Source organism: Eubalaena glacialis, chromosome 11, assembly GCF_028564815.1.
Source record: "Eubalaena glacialis isolate mEubGla1 chromosome 11, mEubGla1.1.hap2.+ XY, whole genome shotgun sequence".
NCBI classification, from domain to species: domain Eukaryota; kingdom Metazoa; phylum Chordata; class Mammalia; order Artiodactyla; family Balaenidae; genus Eubalaena; species Eubalaena glacialis.
In genome coordinates, this window is record NC_083726.1 from 61503525 (window position 1) to 61527823 (window position 24299).

At 48.3% G+C, this 24299-nt stretch overlaps 1 protein-coding gene across 1 annotated transcript; it reads left to right on the forward strand.

Annotated features, from left to right (window-relative positions):
• Positions 1 to 16435: 16435 nt before the first annotated feature.
• NFE2 (nuclear factor, erythroid 2) lies at positions 16436 to 23645 on the forward strand. Its single transcript, XM_061205736.1, has 3 exons — positions 16436 to 16465; positions 21130 to 21298; positions 22461 to 23645. The coding sequence occupies exons 2-3, from the start codon at positions 21185 to 21187 to the stop codon at positions 23460 to 23462; spliced, it is 1116 nt and encodes a 371-aa protein (XP_061061719.1). The 5' UTR covers positions 16436 to 16465; positions 21130 to 21184; the 3' UTR covers positions 23463 to 23645.
• The last annotated feature ends 654 nt before the right edge of the window (positions 23646 to 24299 follow it).

Below are 24299 nucleotides of genomic sequence, written 5' to 3' on the forward strand. Positions count from 1 at the left end.
GATTTAGCAACTTTAATTCGCACTCCCTTTAGGGAGCGCTGTCTCTTTAGCCCTTAACACAGGCAGCTCTCGACGGAATCCTACCCTAATCCCCATCCAGAGCCTCCATTAGGTCCCTGATGTCCACGGTTGCTTTGGGAAACACTGCTAGCTCTTCCTTCAGACTCGCTCAGATCCCTCCAGCATACTCGCAGAAAGTCTTCACAGCCATAGAGTAAAGGCACAAGATGCCCAGCGTGTTATTTAGATAAACCAAGGCCTCTAGAGGTTGATTGCTAACAGTAACAATCTTCCCGAGGTGGAGTCCTAGACTTTGCTTGACCCAGGGAGTTTCTAAAAGCAGATTTTCTTTGGCCGGACGTGAAACGGGATGTTAGAGCTTTGGAGACTAGAGAGGGGAGAGTAGGAAGGACAAAGGGATAAAGAGTCCAGGATAAGGAAGGGTATAGGGAACAAGGTCTGCGGTTTTCCAGTAGGGACAAACCGTTGCAAAATGAGAAAAGAGAAGTTTACTGAATGCAGAGATTTCACAATAGGGAAGAATTTTGATGAAGTTTAGCTTTCCCCCACCCCTCAGTTCCTTGGTCCCTGACCCCCACTTAGGTCAGGGACACCTTCTATTGCGTTATATTGTCCTCCAAAGGTTTTTGTGGGGTTTTTTTTTCTTCCATCTCTAAAAATTATGTCTTTAGGAACTCTCCAAGAAGAGCATCCAAACCCAGAAGTTTTTCTAATAATTTCAGAGCAGAGTCAGAGTGCCTAAGAGAAAAGCACAGAACAATACAAAACAAACTACAGAGCTAACATATGCTATGAAGGAAGATATATGATTTTCTGGTAAAGTCCCAGGTGACAAGCCCCAAATCTGGAAGAAGCAAGGGTATATCCTTTATCTATTCCCATGAGGAGTCATTCAAACATTTAGCATTGTGCCTGGAATCACAAGATAGTCCTTGGCTTGGCAGTTTAATGATAATACTAACATTTATTGACCACTTACTATGTACCAGGCACATGCTAAATCTTTGAATACATTATTTAATATATTTTTTTAAAAACTTATGAAGTAGATGGTTATTACTCCCATTTTACAGATGAGAAAAGTGGAGCTCAGAGCAGTTAAATAATTTACTTAGGCCATACAACTATTAATTGACAGCTATACATTTGGGCATAGGAGGTCTGGTTCTAAAACCATGTTCTTACCAACAATCCACTCCTCTGACCTGTGTTACAGCCTCCCTGTATCCCAGTCCTACCTGAAGTACCCTATACCAGTGCCAGATGTTCTGTAGGGACCACGAGGAGGAAAAATATGTGATGTGGTTGGTTTGGGGGAGGAGGTTGGCTCCTCTTTCTTTGTGGAGTAACTGACAAGTTTTAACAGTCAGACATTGTTCCAGAAGATGGCTGATTCTTAGCTCTCCAGCCTCTTGAGTAACTGTGCTGTGGAGGGAAGACAACTGGCTGGATAGGAGACATTAGTTCTTGTCGTGACTATGCCTTAATAAAGTCCTTGTACCCTCTCTGGACTACAGCTGCCACTTTTGGAAAATGGGGAGGCTCAGACCAGAGTTTTTTCGGGTCCTACCTAGCGTTAAAACTCTATGGTCATTGCTGTTCCTGCTTCCCTCTCCTCTTCACCTGGAAAACCTTTAAGAACCAATCAAATGGAAAATGCATGTTGCCCTCCCCCTACTCTCTCTATATACACACATAGTATAAAATCATGTATATATGGTTACAAACAGTTTATTAAAAATATGTGGAGGGGGCTTCCCTGGTGGCGCAGTGGTTGAGAATCTGCCTGCCAATGCAGGGGACACGGGTTCGAGCCCTGGTCTGGGAGGATCCCACATGCCGCGGAGCAGCTAGACCTGTGAGCCACAACTACTGAGCCTGTGCATCTGAAACCTGTGCTCCGCAACAAGAGAGGCCGCGATAGTGAGAGGCCCGTGCACCGCGATGAAGAGTGGCCCCCGCTTGCCGCAACTGGAGAAAGCCCTCGCACAGAAACGAAGACCCAACACAGACAAAAATAATTAATTAATAAAAATTTAAAAAAAAAAATTGTGGAGGAGAAGACTGGAAGTAAATACACCAAAATGTAACCAGTGGCTGTTTTGAAATGCTAGGACTTTTTTCAATGTTTCCATATTTTCTTTTTTTAAAATTTATTTATTTTTGGCTGCGTTGGGTCTTCATTGCCACGCGCGGCTTTCTCTAGTTGGGACAAGCGGGGGCTACTCTTCGTTGCGGTGCGAGGGCTTCTCATTGCGGTGGCTTCTCTTGTTGCGGAGCACTGGGTCTAGGCTCACGGGCTTCAATAGTTGTGGTGCGTGGGCTCAGTAGTTGTGGCTCACAGACTCTAGAGCACAGCCTCCGTAGTTGTGGTGCACGGGCTTAGCTGTTCCGCGGCATGTGGGATCTTCCCGGACCAGGGCTCGTACACTGGCAGGCAGACTCTTAACCACTGCGCCACCATGAAGGCCTAATGGTTCCATGTTTTCCAGGTGTCCTAAAATGTGTGGGTGCTGGGGAATTCCCTGGAAGCCCTCGCACCACAATGAAGAGTAGCCACCACTCGCCGCAACTAGAGAAAGCCCGCACGCAGACATGAAGATCCAATGCAGCCAAAAATAAATACATAAATAAATAAAATTTTTAAAATGTGTGGGTGTTATTTTAAAAGGAGAAAAATAAGCTATTTTTTTAAAGGATAAAATCAATCAATATCCTCTCCCATGATGCCTTCCATGATATCCCCAGGTGGAGTTGGACACTTCCTCCTTGCTGCCATCCATGGCTCTGGTCATAGTCATGTTGTAATACATCAATCTAAGTCATCAGACTTGCCATCTGGGGCAGTGCTTTGTCCCATTCATTTTATTTCCTTAGCACCTAGCCCTCAAATCGTAAATACTCAAACAGTGTTTACTGAGTGGAATGAATTTTTGTGAAAATGCAAAATATAAAGAAGAATGAGCAATATCAAAGGGGAGTTTAGGATTAAATGCCAAATAAGGGGCACAGATATTGAGAAGGAAGTGGTCCCTGGGGATTTGGGGGTAGCGATGTCAAAGTTCAGGAGAAAAGGAGGTGTTGAGTTAGGACTTGATTCATTCATGCATTGATGGAATGATAGGTAGGGTTTGGTATGAACAAAGGGATAGAGGCTGGGATGTGTAAGAAATTTTTTTTCACTTTTTAAATTGTAAAATAAATTAAAATATTTTCATTTATTTTTATTAATAACATAAAATTTGCCATTTTAACCATTTTTAAGTGTAAAGTTCAGTGACATTAAGTATATTCATATTGTTACACAACCATCTCTCCATCTCCAGAACTTTTTATTATCACAAACTGAAGCTCTGAACCCATAAGCAATGACTCTTCATTCTCCCTCCCCCTCCCCAGCCTTTGGTAACCACTATTCTACTTTCTGTCTCTATGAATTTGACTATTCTAGTACCTTACGTAAGTGAAATCATATAATATTTGTCCTTGTGTGTCTGGCTTATTTCACTTAATATAATGTCTTCACGGTTGTGTAAATCTTTGAGGGATTGATTTCATGGGACAGAGGATTCAAATAAAGATATAGGACAGAGGCTGGAGAGGAAACTGGAAAGGTAGCCAGATTGTGAAACACCTTGAGTGCAAACTTAGGTAGCTGCTATAGTGGGACCACATGATTGTGGGAGTTGGGACTGTTATGCTCTCTTGGGAAGTATTATGGCAATAGCCCGTAAAATTAAACTTGGACACATCCTCTCCTAGAGAATTAAAAACACAGCCAGCACATAATGATACATACATAAGAACACTTATTGCAACATTGTTTATAATGGTAAAAAAAAAAATTATTGTCTATCAATAGGGGAATAGCTGAATAAATTATTGTACACCCGGACTGTAAATAATATGCAGTTTATAAAAAAGTATGTTAGAGCTGTTGCATTTACCTGGAGAAATGACAATGGCATGTTAAATGACAAAAATAAGTTGCAGAGGGGGACTTCCCTGGTGGTCCAGTGGTTAAGACCCTGCCCTTCCACTACAGGGGGCGCGGATTCGATCCCTGTTTGGGGGATCCCACATGCCGAGCAGTGAGTCCAAAAAAAAAAGAAAAAAAAAAGTTGCAGAGGAATTTATGTGGTATGATTCCATTTTATTCATTAAAAAAGTAAGACTCTAATCATGAGTAAATGTTTCTTTCTATTCATTCACTCATTCAACAAATTTTTTTTTTTTTTTTTTTTTTTTATTTATTTATGGCTGTGTTGGGTCTTCGTTTCTGTGCGAGGGCTTTCTCTAGTTGCGGCAAGTGGGGGCCACTCTTCATCGCGGTGCGCGGGCCTCTCACTATCGCGGCCTCTCTTGTTGCGGAGCACAGGCTCCAGACGCGCAGGCTCAGCAATTGTGGCTCACGGGCCTAGTCACTCCGCGGCATGTGGGATCTTCCCAGACCAGGGCCCGAACCCGTGTCCCCTGCATTGGCAGGCAGACTCCCAACCACTGCGCCACCAGGGAAGCCCCAACAAATATTTATTGAATGCCATCAGTGGGCCAGCCTGTCATTCTGGGATACAAAACAAACAAGTATCGTGAAACTTCATTCTAGTTGGGGAGCAGGAGCAGACAATAACCAAAGAAATAAGTAAACTCTATAGGAGGTTAGGTAGTGATAAGTGTCATGGAGAAAATGAAAACTGAAAAGGAGGCTGGGGGCAATTCCACTATGTTGCACAATTTGGAGTGCTACCACTCACATTGTGGAGAAGTGCTCTCACTTTTTTTTATGGCCACTTTTTGGGGGGCGGGGGGAGCCAGCACCGCGAGGCTTGCAGGATCTTAGTTCCCCCCCACCAGGGATCTAACCCACACTCCCTGAAATGGAAGCTGGAAATCTTAACCTCTGGACTGCCAGGGAAGTCCATGAAGTGGTGTTTCATTGTGGTTTTGATTTGCGTTTTCCTAACGACTAATGATTTGAGCATATTTTCATGTGCCTGTTGGCCATTTGGATAACCTTTAGAGAAATATCTATTCAAGACATTTACCCATTTTTTAATTGGATTGTTTGTCTTTTTGTTGGTGAGCTCTAAGAGTTCTTTATATATTCTGGATATTAGACCCTTATCAGATATATGAGTTGCAAGTATTTTCTCCTATTTTGTAGGTTGTATGGAACAGATTTTAAGATGATTAATTTGACAACTCTGTGTGCAGGAAAGATTGGAGGAGAAATGAAAGGCAGTAAGACCGACTAGGAAGCCATTGCATTTCTTCAGTTCGTAGTGAACGCAAAATAGTAACAGTAGGAAAATGCCCTATTAAGGAGCAAATAACCTGGTGTAGTTTCAGGAAAGCATAAGTCTATCAATATATCTAAAGCTCTAGCAGCCTAATCACTTAAAGTAAAATGGCTGAAGCCCTAACACAATCAGACTCTAACCCGATCAATTATAATAAAATGGCTGAAGTGAACATAAACAGAATCAGTTATATTAACTTGGCTGGAGCTGAAACCCAATCAACTGAATTGAACCTTGTCTTCATAGAAGGGAGAGATAATCTGCATAGAATTCTCCCTCTCCAACCAAAAAAAAAAAATTTTTTTTGTCACTATTTCTCCTGCGATGTTTAGGGAAGAGCATTCCGTTTGGCCAAGTGAATATCTTATATATTTACAAAGGTGAGGGATGCAGTTCTATTAGCCATTAAAATTATCCAGCTAATTTGAATCACTTGTTCACTAAATGACCTTCTCATTATAATATTTGACTTCCAAAATTGTCAACTATTTCGATCAGTCAATAGAATTGCCTAGTCTACTGTAAGTTTTATGTCGAACTATGTAAATGAACTGTATGGCTTATATATCATGCTCTTTTAAGTTTAGTCATCATAAGTGGGCTCTCCCAAGGTGAATTAATTGACCAAAATCAGCTTCTGGGAATTCACGCTGAGGTTCGGATCCTCTTAAAGAAAAAAAAAAAAAAAAACAATGTTTCTATCTCTTGTCACTCTAACATAAACCTAAGTGTGGAAGGAACCATATTTCATGTCCTCAGAGAGAGATAGTGAGAGGAGTTTTTGTTGTTCTGTTTTTCCATTCTAGAATGGAACCAGAGACTCAGAAAAGTGATTCAAATTGCCTAGGGCCATACACAGTTCACAAGATTGACTGAAGCTGAAACCTAATCATTTGAATTGTACTTTGTCTTCATAGAAGGAAATAGTCTGCATAGAATTCCCCTCCTCGACTTCCCTGGTGGCGCAGTGGTTAAGAATCCGCCTGCCAGTGCAGGGGACACGGGTTCGATCCCTGGTCTGGGAAGATCCCACATGCCGCGGAGCAACTAAGCCCGTGCGCCACAACTACTGGGCCTGCGCTCTAGAGCCCGCGAGCCACAACTAGAGAGCAGTCCACGCACCACGACGAAGAGCCCGAGTGCTGCAACTAAGACCCAACGCAGCCAAAAATAAATAAATATATAATAATAATAATAATAAAAGATAATAATAAAAGATACATGCACCCCAATGTTCATTGAAGCACTATTTATAAAAGCCAAGACATGGGAGCAAGCTAAATGTGCATCGACAGATCTCTGGTGGCACAGTGGATAAGAATCCGCCTGCCAATGCAGGGGACATGGTTCAAACTCTGGTCCGGGAAGATGCGCCACAACTACTGAAGCCTGCATGCCTAGAGCCTGTGCTCCGCAACAAGAGAAGCCACTGCAATGAGAAGTCCGTGCACCGCAACAGAGTAGCCCCCGCTCACTGCAACTAGAGAAAGCCCACGTGCAGCAACACAGCCAAAATAATAATAATAATAATAATAATAATAATAATAATAAAGATGTGGTATATAAATACAATGCAATATTACTCAGCCATAAAAAAGGATGAAATAATGCCATTGCAGTGACATGGATGGACCTAGAGATTATCATACTAAGTGAAGTAAATCAGACCAAGAAAGACAAATATATGATATTGCTTATAGGTGGAATCTAAAAAAAAAATGATACAAATGAACTTATGTACAAAACAGAAATAGACCCAGAGACATAGAAAACAAACTTATGGTTACCAAAGCGGAAAGGAGTGGGGGAAGGGATAAATTAGGAGTTTGGGATTAGCATATACACACTACTCTATATAAAATAGATAACCAACAAAGACCTCCTGTATAGCACAGGGAACTGTACTCAATAAAAATAAATTTTAAATTTTTTTAAATAAATAAATAAGGGAATTCCCTGGTGGTCCAGTGGTTAGGACTCGGCGCTTTCACTGCCATGGCCCGGGTTCAATCCCTGGTTGGGGAACTAAGATCTCTCAAGCCTCATGCAGCCAAAAACAAAAAAAACAAAAAAACAAAGGAGATGAATGCAGTTCTATTAGCTGAGCTCTCTATCTCCTAGCCCAGGGCTTGCTCTGCCTCTTGCTAAAGCAATCATAGATTGCTTCTACTCCAGCCACTGCAGAATGGGAAAGAGCACAAACAGCGGTAATCACAGACAGCAGTGTTGGCAGCTACAGCTTATGGCCTGGAGATGTGGGCACATGCCCTCTACAGGATGACTGGTGAGGACACCTCCCTCAAGTCTTGGGTGCTCAGTGGGGCACTCCCTGACAGTGAAGCTGGTCTTAAGGAGACAACAGAAGAAGGTAGCATCTTTCTGACCTAATAACAGTCTGGCTTTGTCTCAGAGGTGTAGGAAGTGTCTCCCCAACATACAGCTATGATGAAACTTAAGACGCAAAGAGGAAGCTTCCTGGGTTTATATAGCTGCTGTTTTCATCCAAGGGAATGGGTGGGGAGTTCTACCTGGATGAACTCTTAAGACTGCCACCCTGTGATTCAGCCGTACCTCTGAATTACTTTATCATTCTTCCTCATGACCGAATCCGTGCAGTCGGCAGCACTTTGCTGTGGTGCAGAATTGAATGTTAGCTATGAACTCAGAGGAATCTAATTTCCTCAGCTCTTCAGAGAGCTGAGAGGGGATGGCTTAGGAACAGGGATACTTCTTTCATCTTAATAAGGTAGAAGGTCAAGCATGTAGATGCAAGTAAGCTGGTAGATTTGGTATTGGAAAGATAGGGCAGTCTCATCTAATTGCATCTATTTTATCAATGAAATATGGGCAAGGTCATCTGCTGAGAGGGAAGTGGAGGGGGTGTTGGAGATTTTAGAAGAGAGAAAGTGTGAAATAGTTATTGAGCAGAGTAGAAAAAAGAATTTACTAGGGAACTATAGAATTATTTGGCAATGTTCAGTTTGGGGGGCATAAATTTGAAGTATACTAGTCAGCAAGATTCTGAGATTTCCTCCATCAATATTTAGCTGCCCAGGTATAGATGTGGAGAAGCTGAATTGTTGGACTTAACCAGAAATGTTTTGTTTTGTTATGTTTTGTTTTGCTTTCCAGGAAAGTTCAGTGGAGACGGAGAGGGGCAAGGAAGTTTACAGTGTCTACAAGTTTATAGTTCTGGATATGAAGGGGAGTGGATGGATTATTTTAAAAATAAAATTAAAAATAGTACAAATGGTTTAGAGGTCCTTGAGGCAGGAGGGTATTAGGATGGGAGGAGGGGTGTTAGGGTATGAGAAGGAAAGGCAGATAGTAAACAGAGGATGGGTTTTTTTGGCCATGCCTCACAGCTTGCAGGATCTTAGTTCAAACCCAGACCCCGGCAGTGAAAGTGCCGAGTCCTAAACACTGGACCACAAGGGAATAGGTACTTTCAGTTTCAGAGGATTTTATCTGGATTGAATTGCTCCAGCTCACTCTTCTTTTCCAACACTTGGTTTTCCCTTCTTCCTTCTTTCCATCTCTCCTCCCACCAGAGAGAGAGAAGCAATGAAGTCTGCTTTTCATTTCCTGTCTGGATGACTGAGAGGCTGGCTCTCCATCAATCCTCAGATGGATCTCTCTTTTTCTCTCTCTCCATTCTGGAAAAGGGAAGCTGATATTTGGGGGATGATGTGGCCCAGGAGCCCTTGACCTTCCTCCCCGTGAGTGTCTCATTCTCTGGCAAGTGATCTCTTTGGGGAAAACAAGGCCAGAGACAGCAGCAGCCAGGCTAGGAATGTGGTTTCAGCTGCAACCAGAAAGAGCACAGACAAGAACCAGGGAGAGTGGGAGGCCCTGGTGTGGAGACAGCCTTCATGGGAAGAACTTGCAACACCAGAGAATCTGGGAAGTGGCCCAGACACACTGAGCAAATTAGACAACCCTCATCCTGGCTCTCCATCACCATACATGAGACTTGGGGAATCCAAGGGACCCGGGCTCACACAGTGAAGACAATCCCAGGATGCTCCCTTCTTGCTGGTTTGGCCCAGATGGTCACTCCAAGAGACTGGAAGCACCTCAGGAAAGCCCTCTGAGTCCTCCCAGAGGAGGCCAGACCAACCTGCCCCAGGGTCCTTGGAAGGAGAGGACTATCTGAGAACTTTGATAGGCAACTAGACTCCTGGCAGGGAGTGGGCCCTGAACCTGGTCACCATGACCTACCCTACTGTCCCAGGAAAGTGTGGGAAACTTCCCCTCCACCCAAACCTCCTTTTATACCCCTGGACTTCCAGACTCTGTAACTGATCAAACCTTTATAGACTTTCCCCCCACAGCTATGTATTTACACATATTGTTTCTTCTTCCCAGAATTCTGTCCCCCATTTTTCTCCCTAGAAAATTCAGATTCTTCTTTTTTCAAGACTAGTTGAAAGGTTACCTCCTCCCTGAGGCCTTCATTGAGAAAGTTAGTTGCTCCTTTTCCTCTGTTTCCCCGAATGTAACTTATCCATTCTCATATCACATCACATGTTTATACATGTGTCTCTGCCCAAAGGCAAGGCTCACTCTTTTTTTTTTCAGTATTATTTATTTGAACCAATTTAGCACTTTATTCATTTTAGTTGGTGTGGCATTTATTTTACTTATTTATTTTCCCCATTATTATTATTATTTGGCTGCGTCGGGTCTTAGTTGCGGCATAGGGGATCTTTGTTGAGGCATGCAGGATCTTTTCCTTACAGCAAGTGGTCCGCCCGGGTTTCTCCCTAGGTGTGGCGCGGGCTCCAGAGTGCGCGGGCTCTGTATTTTGAACCGCGTGGGCCCTCTCGTTGAGGCGCGCAAGCTCGGTAGTTGTGGCACGCGGGCTTAGCTGCTCCCGCCCCGGCATGTGGGATCTTAGTTCCCCAACCAGGGATCGAACCCGTGTCCCTTGCATTGGAAGGCGGATTCTTAACCACTGGACCACCAGGGAGTCCCAAAGCTCACTCTTTAGTCATCTTGGTATCCTCCAAATTTAGCAATCTGTTAAATACTCTATAAATATTTGTTGAGTGAGTGACAGTATATTGTACTCAGAACTAGACACCTTGAGGTATATATAAAAAAGACAAAACATAAAATGCAACCCCTCACAAGAAATTTACCTATTAGTTAACAATAAGTTAATTTAATATATTTAATATTTATTTGATAATAATAGATGTACCATATATGTGCCATTTAATAGTGCTTACTATATCCCAGACACTGAATCACTAAATTAAACATACATACTCAGTTGTTAACGTCTCACAATAACATGTAAGGTAAGTATTGTTATTATCCCTAAATTACAGATGGGTAAAATTAGTCTCAGAGAGATTAAAGAATTTGCTTGAGATCTCAAAGTGACTGTCAGAGCCAAGATTTGAATGCAGGCATTTCTGATTCTAAAATTTGTGCTCTTCACCATTAAACTACGATGCTCGTGAAAAGTTTTGTATAATACTGTTTCTGTCATCACTATTACAAGATAATATAACAAAACACAAAATCATATGGTTCAACTGGAAAAGAAAAAAATTTTTTATAAATTTATTTATATATTTTATTTTATTTATTTGGCTGCATTGGGTCTTCATTACTGCGTGCAGGCTGTCTCTAGTTGTGGCGAGCGGGGGCCACTCTTCGTTGTGTTGTGCAGGCTTCTCATTGCGGTGGCTTCTCTTGTTGCGGAGCACAGGCTCTAGGCGCATGGACTTCAGTAGTTGTGGCATGTGGGCTCAGTAGTTGTGGCTCGCGGGCTCTAGAGCGCAGGCTCAGTAGTTGTGGTGCACGGACTTAGTTGCTCTGGGGCACGTGGGATCTTCCCGGACCAGGGCTCAAACCCATCTCCCCTGCGTTGGCAGGCGGATTCTTTTTTTTTTTTTTTTTCCAATAGTGGCTTTAGGGTTTTTTCGTTTTTGTTTTTGTTTTATAAAGAAGGGAGTCATTATTTTTTAAAGTATTTGTTTATTTATTTATTTATGGCTGTGTTGGGTCTTCGCTTCTGTGCGAGGGCTTTCTCTAGTTGTGGCAAGCGGGGGCCACTCTTCATCGCGGTGCGCGGGCCTCTCACTATCGCGGCCTCTGTTGTTGCGGAGCACAGGCTCCAGACGCGCAGGCTCAGTAATTGTGGCTCACGGGCCCAGCTGCTCCGCGGCACGTGGGATCTTCCCAGACCAGGGCTCGAACCCGTGTTCCCTGCACTGGCAGGCAGATTCTCAACCACTGCGCCACCAGGGAAGCCCTGGCAGGCAGATTCTTAACCACTGTGCCACCAGGGAAGTCCCATAAAAGAAAATATTTAAACGAGGTTATTAATTCTCTGGTACATATAATAATTGCAAAAGGAGTTAGACAAGAGAAATATGTGTAAGTGTTGAGGTAGCCAGAGAAAATGTTGTGGAGACAGAACTTGAACTGAGCTGGGTCTTGGAGAGTAGATCAGAGGAAGGGATCCAACATTAATGTCCTTTGTGTATAAGCATTATATGTACATTGTCTCATCTGATACCTAACAAGAAGCTCTGTTCTCCCCAGTTACCACGGGGAAACCGAGGCTCAAGGAAGCTATATAATTTGCCCAAGTCCACGCTGCTAAGTGTGAGCTGAGACTCAAACCCAGGTCTCTTTTCCACTCTGTACTGCCCCTGGTTGGTAAAAAGGGCCAAGGAGAGCATTCTGGTGCAAGGGAGCAGGAGGAGCAAAGATAGGAGGCTGGAATGAGCAGGATGCCTGTTTAAAGGAGGAAATAGTCAGGCATCAAGCCTTCCATCCTCTAAGGAGCAGAGGGTGGGACTTCCCAGGCAGCTCCGCCCACTGCAGAGGATTGCAACAGGGTGGGGTGGGGCTGGGGGTTTTGGGGTTCCTGGAAGGTGACTGAAGCCCATAAGGCTGGCACTATGCCCATTGTGTGGCTACAACTGGCCCCGCCCAATAGTGCTGGGGTGGGAGAGCCATGGCCCCAGAGCTAGTTCCTGGAAGTCTACCACCCCTCCCCCCCAAACACCGCTGCATCCTGGTCCTGGTTCTCTCCCAGAACCAGGCTGCCTACTGGCTTCAGTTCTGTCCCAGGTATCTCTCCACCAGAGTCTGGCTTCCAGATAGACTGTTCTCAATTCCCAAGCCCCTGAGGCACTCTGGCCTCCAGCTTTCTAAGCTTCTATCTCCTAATAATAACAGACTCACTTTCTTATTGATCTCTTTTTAGCTTCCCCAAAACTCCTTTTATCTTCTCCAAAACTCCATTATCTCCATTTTCCCCAGTGAGGAAGCAAAGCTCAGAAAGGTTGAGTTGCCCAAAGCCACGTAACCCGAGAATGCAGGGACTCAAGTCCAGGGTTTAAGGTTCAAGATCTGATCCTCCCTCATTCTACTCTACACCATGCAACCTACTGCTCTCTCTAGATTTAGAATTAAGCTCCAGGGGTTATTTCTTCTGGACTATTCTGGACTCATTTATCAGCCTTCATCTGTTTTGGATTCAGTGCGGGGCTCTGTTAGCAGGGCATAACTCATAGTCGCCCAGGTCTGGGAACCTCAGTCCTACCCAACTCTCTGGACCCTTTTGGCCTGAGAGTGGGGCTCAGTGTCCTCAACTCCTGAGTCAATCCTCTAAGAATTCTTATCTGTGGAAAGGAACCTCTTCAAAGACTTTTTTATCCTATCCTCACCCAAACCAGAACACAAGGAAAAACCAGTGGATGGCTTAGGAGATCTGTCTCCACCATCTGGACCTCAGTTTATATCTCCCTTTTCTTACTTTAGTAAGAGGGGCCTCACTATTCCCTGGTCCCAGACCCCCTCCAACACCTCCCCCAGCCATCCGGGGTAACCGCCGGGCTCTGCAGCCTAGGATAACGCCCAGCCCTCCCTTGCACCCTGTGGCTGCCTCCCTTTCCGTCTGTTGAGAGAGGAAGCCAGGGGGTGGCGGGTGCAACCCTGCAGGGCACTGATAAAAGGGCCAGCCCTGCCCCCGCCCCCTGGGGCCACTGCGGTCAGCCCAGCAGGCAAGCAGGCTAGGCAGCCAGCTCCTCCGGGACCTGTGGCCCTCCCCAGGTTCCACCTCTACCCACCCCGCCCTACTCGGGAAGCTGGTTGCATAACCCAGCGGGGTGTTTGGCAACATTGCTTGTGGCTTGCCCTGATGCTGGTGGTGGTGTGTGCACACGCGCTGGAGTGAGGGTGGGGTGGATTGACGGGGGGGTGAAAACAAGCCAGCCTTTTGGGGGTGCGTGAGCAGCATAGATGGAGAATGGTATAACAGTAAAGATGTGTGGTCATGTTTTTCTCCATATTCTGTCTCTGCTGCCTTTGCTGAAGCAGGAGAATCTTAGGTATCCTATCTTAGGGATAGGAAAATCTTAGGTATCCTGGCTTGCCCAGCCACAGACACTATCCAACCCATTCAGACTCCTAATCCCCTGCTAATCTTACATCAAGCAAAAGAGATTTAAGATAGAAGGAGGTTGACTCTGGACCTCAGGAATCTGAGAGGAGGGAGCTAAAGGAATCATCCGCACCCCTGAGGGCTATAAAGAGTGTTCTGGAGGCAGGACAGAGCCTGGGAACCGCAGTAACAGACTCTTCCTATGGGAGGGGAGTGGGGTGAGGTGGGAGAGACACCCTGGCCCGTCGCCTAAATGAAGGCTGTCTGTTCACTTAGCTCAGCCTGCACGACCATGTCTGTCCCCGCAAACAAGTAAACTGCTTCAAACACATCTATGACCCGCGCACGGGATGAAATACAACCTCCCTAGTTTAACTTTCAAGACTTTAACTATCTAGCCCCAGTCAAATTTCCCAGGCTTATCTTTTACTACTTCCTACCCCACACCCCATCCTAGGAAACCCAAAGTACTCCTCTGTGTTTGATGCCTCTATGTCTTCACACATTTGCTTGGAATACCCTTCTCCGCTTCTTTTCCTGGTGAACCCTGAGTCATTCTCCACAGTCCAGCTCAATTGTCATCTCCTCTGTGAAGCCGGCTCTGAATTTCACCAGCAGCAGTTCAGCTCCATAGCACATTATATAGACCTTTATTACTGTAATTCCCTGCCTAGGCTGTTAATGAGGACACAGACTCTGTCTTATTCATCTTGTGTTCCTGGAGTGGGAAACATGGTAGATACACAATAAATATTTGTTGAATGAATGAATGAATGAATGAGTAGACACTCAGTAAATATCCATTCATTCATTGGACAACTTGTGTTATCCATAGTTGTATCTGCAATGCCACAAATAGCGTCCTGAACTGGTAGCTTTCATTCAGTAAATGTTTGTTGACTAGCTGTCGCCTGATATCATTACTGAATCAGTCACAAGTGTGACTATCTCCATGCCTCATCCCCTCTGAGGGGCCCAAATAAGTATGTAAATGAGAAAGCTATCTGAATGCTCATGTATGTGACCCAGTTCATACCCAGGTCATCAAGAGATTCTGAACCCGCTTGTAACATGCAATGAAGCCAGGGGTCACCTCCTGCCCTACACAGATCATGCCTGTAGAATTATGATCTCCTGGGATGGGGATGGAATTCAAAACATTGAACCATGGGTTTGGCATGGGTGTTGATCAAACCCACACACACAGGCTGCAAGGAGGCTGCAAAGAGGCGGGTATCCCATTGCCTCTTGAGTTGCTTGGTTGGGTTATTGGGTTGTGGGGTGGTCCTGAGAGAGAACCTGGGTGGCTGACATAGTGGTGGAATGGTGGGGAACACTTGGAAGACTCCCAGAAGCTATTCTTCACCAATGGGGACAGAATATTTTCATTATTTTAATAGTGAATGGAACCCTATAAGAGAATGCTGGCTGAATGCCAGCTCTGCCTTAGGGTGGCACCTGCCTGCCTCCCCAGTCTTTAACTGTTTCCAATTTAACTTGAACATCCTAAGAAGAAAAAATAGAAAAAAGGTGTAAGCTGCAGCTATAAGGAGTGAAGCTAGACGTAGGAAGGACTTTCCTTAGAGCTGAAAACCACTAAAAGCTAGGAGGAAGCAAGACTTTTCTCCTAGTCTCTGGAGAGAGATCTGTTTGGCCTGGGACTTGGGTTGTGAGTTTGAGGCAAATGGATGAATGAGTGACTTCTGGGGTGTACTTACTGGCCTGCCCCGGAGCTGCCGTGGGTGCTGGGGGATGGACCTGATATCCTACACACGTGTCCTGGTCTGTCCAGTGTATGTGGCTGCCATGTGGCTGGGGTGCCTTGCCTGGAAGAAAGGACAGAGGGCATCTAGGGTCCCCTTTAAGGGAGGTGAATAATGTCCCTGCCGGGAGCCTCCCCCACCCCCAACTCCCCTCACACACTGACAACAAACCTGTCCAAGAAAGAGGCCTTTGTCCTAGGACATCTGAGGCTGCAGGGGGAGGGGAGAAGGCTACAGGTGAAAGGACACATCAAAGCAGCCGGCTCCTCCTCCCCCCAAAAGCTCCCCTACCCCTTGCCCAGAACCCAGGCTTTCCTGAAATAAAAGCACTGCCCTGAATGCCCACCTGCCTAACAGCTGGGATGCTAGACATCTGGTCCTTTTCTTCAGCTGCCCTCCACCTTGCGAGGACTCAGTTTCCCTGTCCCTAAGAGAGTCAAGGGGGCAAAGGGAAGGAGGTTACAACTTGTATAAAGTCTAGAGGTCACTCTGCCACGGATCATCAGGTTGGAATCCATCAGATGCATGGGAGAAACGCAGAGCTGGCTGGACTCCTGGGCTCAAAAGGAGAGCTGGGAGAGGCTTGGAGCCATGTGTGCCCCCGCTGGCTGGGAGCAAGGTGGGGGCGGGGTGTGGGCAGAAACCACACCGGGCTCAAGTTTCCTCTCTTGGCCAGAAGGGGCAGGAGGAGAGGAGGGCCACGGGGAAAGGGGAGGGTTGGAGGCAGGACGGAGAACTCAGGCTGAGGGCTTCAGAGAGGAGGCTGGTGTGCCGGCCCCTGAGGTCCCCTCACTCGGCCCGAGGCTACACTCTGGGCGCTCAGCGATGGCCTGGGGGCAGGGCACGGCCCTCCCCGGTTCTCAGAGGTAGCAGGGATCCTCACCCAGAAGGTGTCAGCCCAGGCCCAGCCTCCCCAGAGACAGCACCCGGAGCCACATCTCTCTCCTCACCCTGCTTGGACCCTGCCACAGGTGCCTGAGGGGCAGGGTGGGAGGAGGATTCCAGGGGGATCCAGGGGCAAGCTGGGGAGGCAGCGGGAGAAAATAAGCAACTTGCCGTGCATTCCTAGGAGATCTCAGACCTTTCCAGGCTGCCCCTGGTTTGGGAATTTGACATCTTTGGGAATTTCTCTGGGAGAAGACCTAGATGGCTTCTTGAGCCCTCTGGGATTCTTGGGGTGAAAGGCTATGGATGGGGACCAGACAGTGGTCCCCTGAGGCACGCCTGAGGGGCTGGGGAGTGACACTGAGTAACCCTTCAGCAAGCTGGCTGCTCTGGGCCAGCCAATAGACTCTCAGGTATATGGTACCATCCTTTCCCCTACTCCATTCTATCCCGCTGCCCTGTCCAGCCATCTGGGAGGTTTGGGGAAAGCTGAGGAATCCGAGACAGTGGATGCCTGGATTGCTGGGAAGTGTCGTTGCAGCAGGATGGGCTGCTAGGTGTAGGGGGTGCTGAGTTCTTGCCTCCCTTTGCCCGTTCTCTTCTCTGGGCCTAGGGCAGTAGGGATCAGCTGGAACTGGAAGGGAGAGGAAGGCATCCCACCCCAGCATAGTTTCTTCTGACTGGAAATCTTGGCAGCTTGGGAGGTAGAGGGCTGGGAAACAGTGGAAGAGAAGAGGTCAGGTATCACATCTGCTGGGGCTGAGATTCTCTAGTCACTGACCCCCGAAGGACTGGAGTTGGGGGGTCTAGTGACCAAGTGACAGGATGGCAGAAACTTGTCCCTCTCTCCCTTGTTCCCATGCACCTGTTTGAGTCATGTGTGCCCCCAGGAGACTGAATCTTACTATGATCAAATCTTCCCCCCTTACCCCGCTCACTCTCCCTCCCCACCTCTCCCCCCAGCCCCTTTTCCCTCCATTCTATTTCTTTCTCTCACTTCTGTGTGCCTCTCCCTCCTTGGGCATTCTTCCTAATCTTTCTAAATAGGCTGCTCATCTGCCACACCACACCCCAAGTTTTATTGATCCCTCCCCATCCTTTCCCTGCCTCTATTGACACCTGGAGAGGAGGGGTTGTCTAATAAGCCTCAGAACACGGTCCCAGAAAAACAACAACAACAGCGTCCCAGAGGCGAGCCCTTTCTCTGTCTCTCCCCCTTGTCAAGGTGTTAGAGCCCTGGGCTGCAGATGAGGCCAAATATCTTCCTTTCCCCAGCATCCCTCCCCAGATGGTCCTCATTCTGTATCCTGAAACATAAAGCTCCATGTCATTCTGTGTGTGCTCAGGGATTGTGATAAGGTCTTTCTGGGTAATCCCATCAGGATGAGAGTAAAGAGGGTGGGTCTTAGTCCCTGGAGATGGTGTCCGTCCTACCTGATGTGCAATGTTGGGGAGCAAGATGCCTGTGTGACCTCAAAGTGTGGGCTAAACTGGAAAGTGGGAACCGTCTGTTGTAAAAGAAAAGGGACACAGGGAGGTATGTTCCACTTTCCCAGTATCTCTCCAGCTTCTGTACCCTCTGTGATGTTCTATTTGATCCAATTCTGACTATACCCTCCTTCCTGAGCTATACCTCTGGCTGCCAGCCCCCTGGCCCGTCTTCAGGAAGGTAGACTCCTAAGACCTGTTGAAGGTAGACTTCTTGACCTTGCTTGTTGTATAGACCTTGCTTGTTGTATAGACCTTGCTTGTTCCCACCACCCATCTCTGAGTGTCTAGGGAAAAAACAGACTACACCTTTTTGGCCTGGTGCAAACTTGCCACTGCACCAGAGAGCTGGTTGGATTTGATCCTGAGGTTCTCCTTAACCGCCTCTTTCCTAACCTCCCGCCTCCCCCAGCAGCCCTTCTGGATTCTCATTTCCCTGTCCCAGGGTGAGGGGAAGATTAAATTCCTGGTCTTTATGAGGAGGGGCTGATATCTAGTCTCAGAGACTAGGGCAGCCTAGAACCCAGCCTTGCCTGGATCAAGGGTGTGAAGCTAGGAGAAGTCTGGAGATTACTTGCCAGGTGCTCTTCTGGCTTTGCATTCTTTTAAGTCCATATGGTTGGACGAGTTTAGTAGTTTTCAAAGTAGGGTGGGCCTCTGGCATCAAAAACACCAGGCCACTTGTTAAAATGCTGATTGCTGGGTACCTGCGCCTATGAATTCAATTCGATAGGTCCAGGGTGGCTTTCAGAATTCTGTATTTTCACAAGCACCCCAGGTGAATGCAGGCCACAATAAAGTTTGTGACTGCCTGAGCCAGATGCAATCTACTGCAAGGAGGTTCTCCAAGTCTGCCCCCATTTAATAGGAGAGTCTGAATAAGAAGCGATTTGCCCCAGATCATGCATCTGGAAGGCCAGAGAACCTGGTCTCCTGCCTCCTAGGGCAGGATCTTTGTACTGCACCTAAGAGTCAGATCCGGGAAACTATGAGAGACAAAACGGGATGTGTGTGTGTGTGTGCATGTGTGTGTATGTGTGTGCGTGTGTGTGCGCGCGTGTGTGTGTGCGTGTGTGTGTGTGTGCGTGTGTGTGTGTGTGTATGTGTGAAGGACTGTGAGGCAAGAGTCATTGTCCCTGCCCCCTAAACCCCTTCTCCATTCACTTTGCCTTTGGGCAATTTCCGCCAGAACCTGGGTGGGGGAAGGTGGGGTTCCGGTGTTGAAATGGCATCCTGGACAGACATAAACACCCCACCCTCTGCCCACTTGCCAAGGGCCTGTGCCTATACCAACTCCCAGCTCTGGGGATGGCAATATAACAAGGGTTAGGGTTAGGGGGCAGGGGCTAGGGGAGATCCTCCTTCGAAAGGACAATTTAAAGTTCTCACCAGTTTTGTGGTGAGTCAAAGAGTGGATCCCATATTAAATAGCTGTGATAGGCCAACCTTGTGGTGATCTAAGGTCATCCAGTCCTATGCTCTGTCCTTCTATAAGTCTCCCTCACCCACCCAGCCTGCCTGCCTTCACTTACATGGCAAAGGTAGGGTGTGGTGTCTGGCCCTAAGAGATCAGGAGGCCCCTGCCACATCTACTTGAAGTCTCTTGCCGAAGGCAGGGAGAACAGATGAGGGTGAGATGGGTGTCAGGGAATAGGGAGGTGGGATGAGGAGAGAGGTTGACAGAGAGGAGAAGATGAAGGTGGGGTGAGGGGTTGCTGAGAATGTTGAGCTATCCAAGCAGAGAGGGACCTCCAAGTTCAACTTGTCTCACTCCCTGGTTTTACAAATGAGGAAACAGAGGCTCAGAGAAATGTGATGGCTTGCCCAACATCATGCTGCTGCTCTGTGGCAGAGCTGCAGCTAGAGCCCAGATCCAAAGAAAAGGGGCTGGAGGGAAGTGTGTATTCAAGCCTCTAAAGTAATATTCCTTAGAAGAGAAAAGAGACTGAGATTCAGGACTTCCCTGGTGGCGCAGTGGTTAAGAATCCACCTTCCAATGCAGGGGACGTGGGTTCGAACCCTGGTCAGGGAAGATCCCACATGCTGCAGAGCAACTAAGCCCGTGAGCCACAACTACTGAAGCCCGTGCGCCTAGAGCCCGTGCTCCGCAACAAGAGAAGCCACTGCAGTGAGAAGCCCGCGCACTGCAACGAAGAGTAGCCCCCCTTCGCCGCAACTAAAGAAAGCCCGTGTGCAGCAACGAAGACCCAATGCAGCCAAAAATAAATTAAAAAAAAAAAAAAGAGTCTGAGATTCCACAGAAAGAGTTGATTGATGTCAGCCGCCAATAGAGTCTCGGCGTATGGAAACATGGGAGCAGGACTGGGAAGGCGCCTGGAAGGTGGGATAGGCTAGTAGAGTCGGCAACTCTAGTTACCAGACCTGACTCTGCTATTTAACAGCTTGAGTCTCAACTTCTGAATGAAACTTACAGGATCTCTGTGGAAATCAATCTCATAAACGAGTGCTTATAAACCACCAGCTCGGTTCTCGACAAATGCCAAATAAGTCTTTGCTGTGGTTATTATATGACCTTAGGAGAGAAAAGACCCCTGGTTGTGTGGAGTGGGGTATAGCCAAGATGACCCTGTGGGACACAGGGCAGAGGTCCAGTGTCTCCAGAGACCATTCCTCCTCTGCTGCCTGCTGCTGATAAACCTCTTATCTGGCCCAGGCAGGGGAGCCCAGGGCCAGGATAGGAGGAGAGGGCAGGGCTGCTATCAGTCACCAGGCCTGGGCCATATCTTAGAGAAGGGGAGGGGCTGTCTGCTTGGCTCTTCCCACAACACACTCCTTGGGGATCCCCAAGCACTCACTCTCATCTTGGAAAGAAAAGACTGAGATCCTAAAAGTGAGGGCAGAGGAGGAGAGCAGGAGTGATCCTTGATGTTGCTGCAGGAAACAGGAAAAATAAAAAACACTGGATGATGTGACTTTTGTCCTGGCCAGTGATACAGTTTTGAGGAGTAAGAAGTAGGGGAAAGAGAAGGCATCTTGTCTGAAACGAAGATAAAAGCCTACTGTGCTCCCAAAGGAACTGCCTACAGCCATAGCAGGTGAGATAGAGACAACACGGCAGAAAAAGGCTTTCTAGCTTAAGGAGTTTGTCCGATGCGTAAGGCATGAATGGGGGTGGGGTGGAGCGGGGAATGAGGCATCTCCTTCCCTCAAGTGAAGCTGGAGGGAGCCTCTCCTTGGAGGAGGACAAAATTGCTGACCTGTGGCAGGAGAGGCCCTAACTCCTGTTTCTCCTTTCACACAGATTGCTGGGACCATTTGGGCTTTCGGGACCTTGGACCAGGCCCTGGCCCAGTAGGATGCCCCCGTGTCCTCCCCAGCAGAGCAGGAACAGGGTGACACAGTTGCCCACTCTGGAGCTGGGTGAGATGGAATTGACTTGGCAAGAGATCATGTCCATCACTGAGCTGCAGGTGAGTGGGGTTAGGGGGCAGGGGTTGGGGGAGGGAAAAGCAGAGAAACAGGGAGTCTGGCTGGGACTGAGGCCGGGGGCTGGAGCAAGCAGAGCCCAGGGTCTCAAAATGGAAATGTTCCAGGCACTGTAAAAGGAAGGGCTGGAGTCAGAGGGTGATTTGGATGGAAGACCAGAGCATTGAGGGGGAGGGAGTGTGGATGAGCAGGAGATAGGAGTGGTGGGGAAGGAAGGATCTGATTGGGGGTGTAAGCTCTCTTGGCAGTCACTCTGCTTACGTATCTCTGCCCCACCTCCTGTCCCGCCTTCCCTTCCTCACCTTCTTCTGTTCTGACCTCCTCCAATCCTGCCCATCTTCTTCCCTCATTTCCTCCCCCTGCCCTCAGCAACGGGGGGCCCCTTTCCCTCAGGTAGCAGAGCTGTAGTTCTGACCTTGGGAAGGGGGGTCAGACTATGCCGGGGTCCTCTCCTCCTGCTAGTTGGACAAAGGGGTGTCTGTTGGCCTAACAATGATGCCTTTGTCCCCAGCTGGGCTGGAGCAGGGTGGCTCCCCGATGTGGGTTGGGGGCCCTTTTCCAGCACGTTCTCTCCTCCTCTCTGCACCTGGGCAGGGACAGAGGGACTGAAGGGGAGAGGGCAGAGCTTGTGCCGGCTCCCCAAGGTAACTCTCAGCCCCAGACCTGGCTCTGTGCCCACCCCCTTCTCTTCCCTGCCACCATGCCTGGGCCCTCAGGATCTGCCCTAAGCCCTCTTCCCACACAGCAGCTCCCTCTGCTGGACGCCCAGGGCATGGCCAGGGTCTGAACTTGACCCTTTGACCCTAGATAGCGGCAGCAGGAAAAGGGTTCCGAGGGTCATCCTGGAGACACTCCTTGTCTTCCTGAAGGAAATAAAGGGACATGAGCCATTTCAATACAGTAAGAACTTCTCCTGAAGAGGAGGGGATTCCATAATTGTTGCGTGACTTCTTGTTTAAGCCGCTTTCCTCGTGAACGAACTGTATCACAACTTTGCCAGAAGCTTTCAATGATACTCAGCACCGTTCTCTTCCTTTGTGATTATCTCACTGGGTCTTTCAGCGGGACCCAGCTTGGTTCTGAGAGAGAGCTGGTTTCTTCTATTCCTCAGCCTGTCTCCAAACCTTTTGATGTCTTTTCTTGCAGGGCCTAAACGCTCCAAGTGAGCCATCCTTCGAGCCCCCAGCCCCATACCCTGGGCCCCCACCGCCTCCAAGTTACTGCCCCTGCTCAATCCACCCGGAGGCTGGCTTTCCCCTTTCTTCACCACCTTATGAGCTCCCAGCACCCACATCTCATGTCCCAGACCCCCCATACCCCTATGGCAACATGACCGTACCAGCCTCCAAGCCACTGACCCTCTCGGGCCTGCTCAGTGACCCCCTCCCAGACCCCTTGGCCCTCCTGGACATTGGGTTGTCAGCGGGGCCATCCAAGCCCCAAGAAGACCCAGAATCCGACTCAGGATTATCCCTCAACTATAGTGACGCTGAATCTCTTGAGCTGGAGGGGACGGAGGCTGGTCGGCGTCGCAGCGAGTACGTAGAGATGTACCCAGTGGAGTACCCCTACTCACTAATGCCCAGCTCCTTGACCCACCCCAACTATGCCTTGCCACCTGCCGAGACCCCCTTAGTCTTAGAGCCCTCCTCGGGCCCCGTGCGGGCCAAGCCCACTGCACGGGGGGAGGCGGGGAGTCGGGATGAGCGTCGGGCCCTGGCCATGAAGATCCCCTTCCCTACGGACAAGATTGTCAACTTGCCAGTAGATGACTTCAACGAGCTGTTGGCGCGGTACCCGCTGACGGAGAGCCAGCTGGCACTAGTCCGGGACATCCGAAGGCGGGGCAAGAACAAGGTGGCCGCCCAGAACTGTCGCAAGAGAAAGCTGGAGACCATCGTGCAGCTGGAGCGGGAACTGGAGCGGCTGGGCAGTGAGCGGGAGCGGCTCCTCCGGGCCCGAGGCGAGGCCGACCGGACCCTGGAGGTCATGCGCCAACAGCTGACGGAGCTGTATCGTGACATTTTCCAGCACCTGCGGGATGAGGCAGGCAACAGCTACTCCCCTGAAGAGTATGCGCTGCACCAGGCTGCTGATGGGGCCATCTTCCTGGTGCCCCGGGGGACTAAGATGGAGGCCACAGACTGAGCTGGCCGGAGGGGTGGGACTGGTGATGGAGGTTTCCTTCATTCTCTTCTGATAAAGGTACTCCCCAACCGCGAGGCCCAGAAGGAGCTGAATTCTGTAGACCAGGAGGGACCACAGTGGGAAAGCTGGCATTTGGAAGGTCCAAGGTGTGTTTGGTGAGGCTTGCCTGGAGGTGAGGATGTGAGGGCAGGGCTGGAATCTCTCTTCCGTGATTCAGTTTCCCAGGTCTCCAATCTCTTGTTTGAGCTTTGGTATATAAAGCACTCTACAGAAATAGCTTTCTGCTGTGTCTTCCTTCTCGAGGGAGGGTGATGAAAGGGGTGCTCCTCAGAGCTCACTGCCTGTTGGTGACAAGGAGGTAGTTCTGCTGAGCTTGCTTCTTTCCCCTACGGCTCTGTATGAGGACAGGACACATGACGACGCTTGGGCCTGAGCAGTGTGATATCTACCACCTTCACTCCCCTTCTCAGAGCCAGGGGCCGTAGACGATTTGAGGAACCGCACCTTCTAGGGTGGCCCCCTATTTATAGAGCTGGGATTGCTGCCAGAGCTGGCTAGACCCTCTGTGAGAGGTCCCTGAGTGTTAGGCCACTCCTTTCTCAAACTCTGGGCACTGGAAATCCTAGAATGCCCACAGGCCGTTTTCCCCTCCTCGTGCCTACTTCTACAGGACTCCCTCAGCCTGGGTCCTGATATGCCAGAGCTCTCTCAGAAGACTGAGTGAGCTGCTCTTGATTGGAATGAGAGAATTCGATTGGACACCCAAGTTTCAGGGGATTTCACACCCAGGTCTGGGTAAAGTCTGCTCCACAGCAGAGCACAGTATGCATTTCAGTG

Excerpts from the sequence above, each read along its gene's own strand:
- NFE2 (XM_061205736.1), top strand. The coding sequence starts at position 21,185 with ATGCCCCCGTGTCCTCCCCAGCAGAGCAGGAACAGGGTGACACAGTTG. Across the intron at positions 21,299-22,460 it reads TGTCCATCACTGAGCTGCAG|GGCCTAAACGCTCCAAGTGA; the intron begins GTGAGTGGGGTT and ends CTTTTCTTGCAG.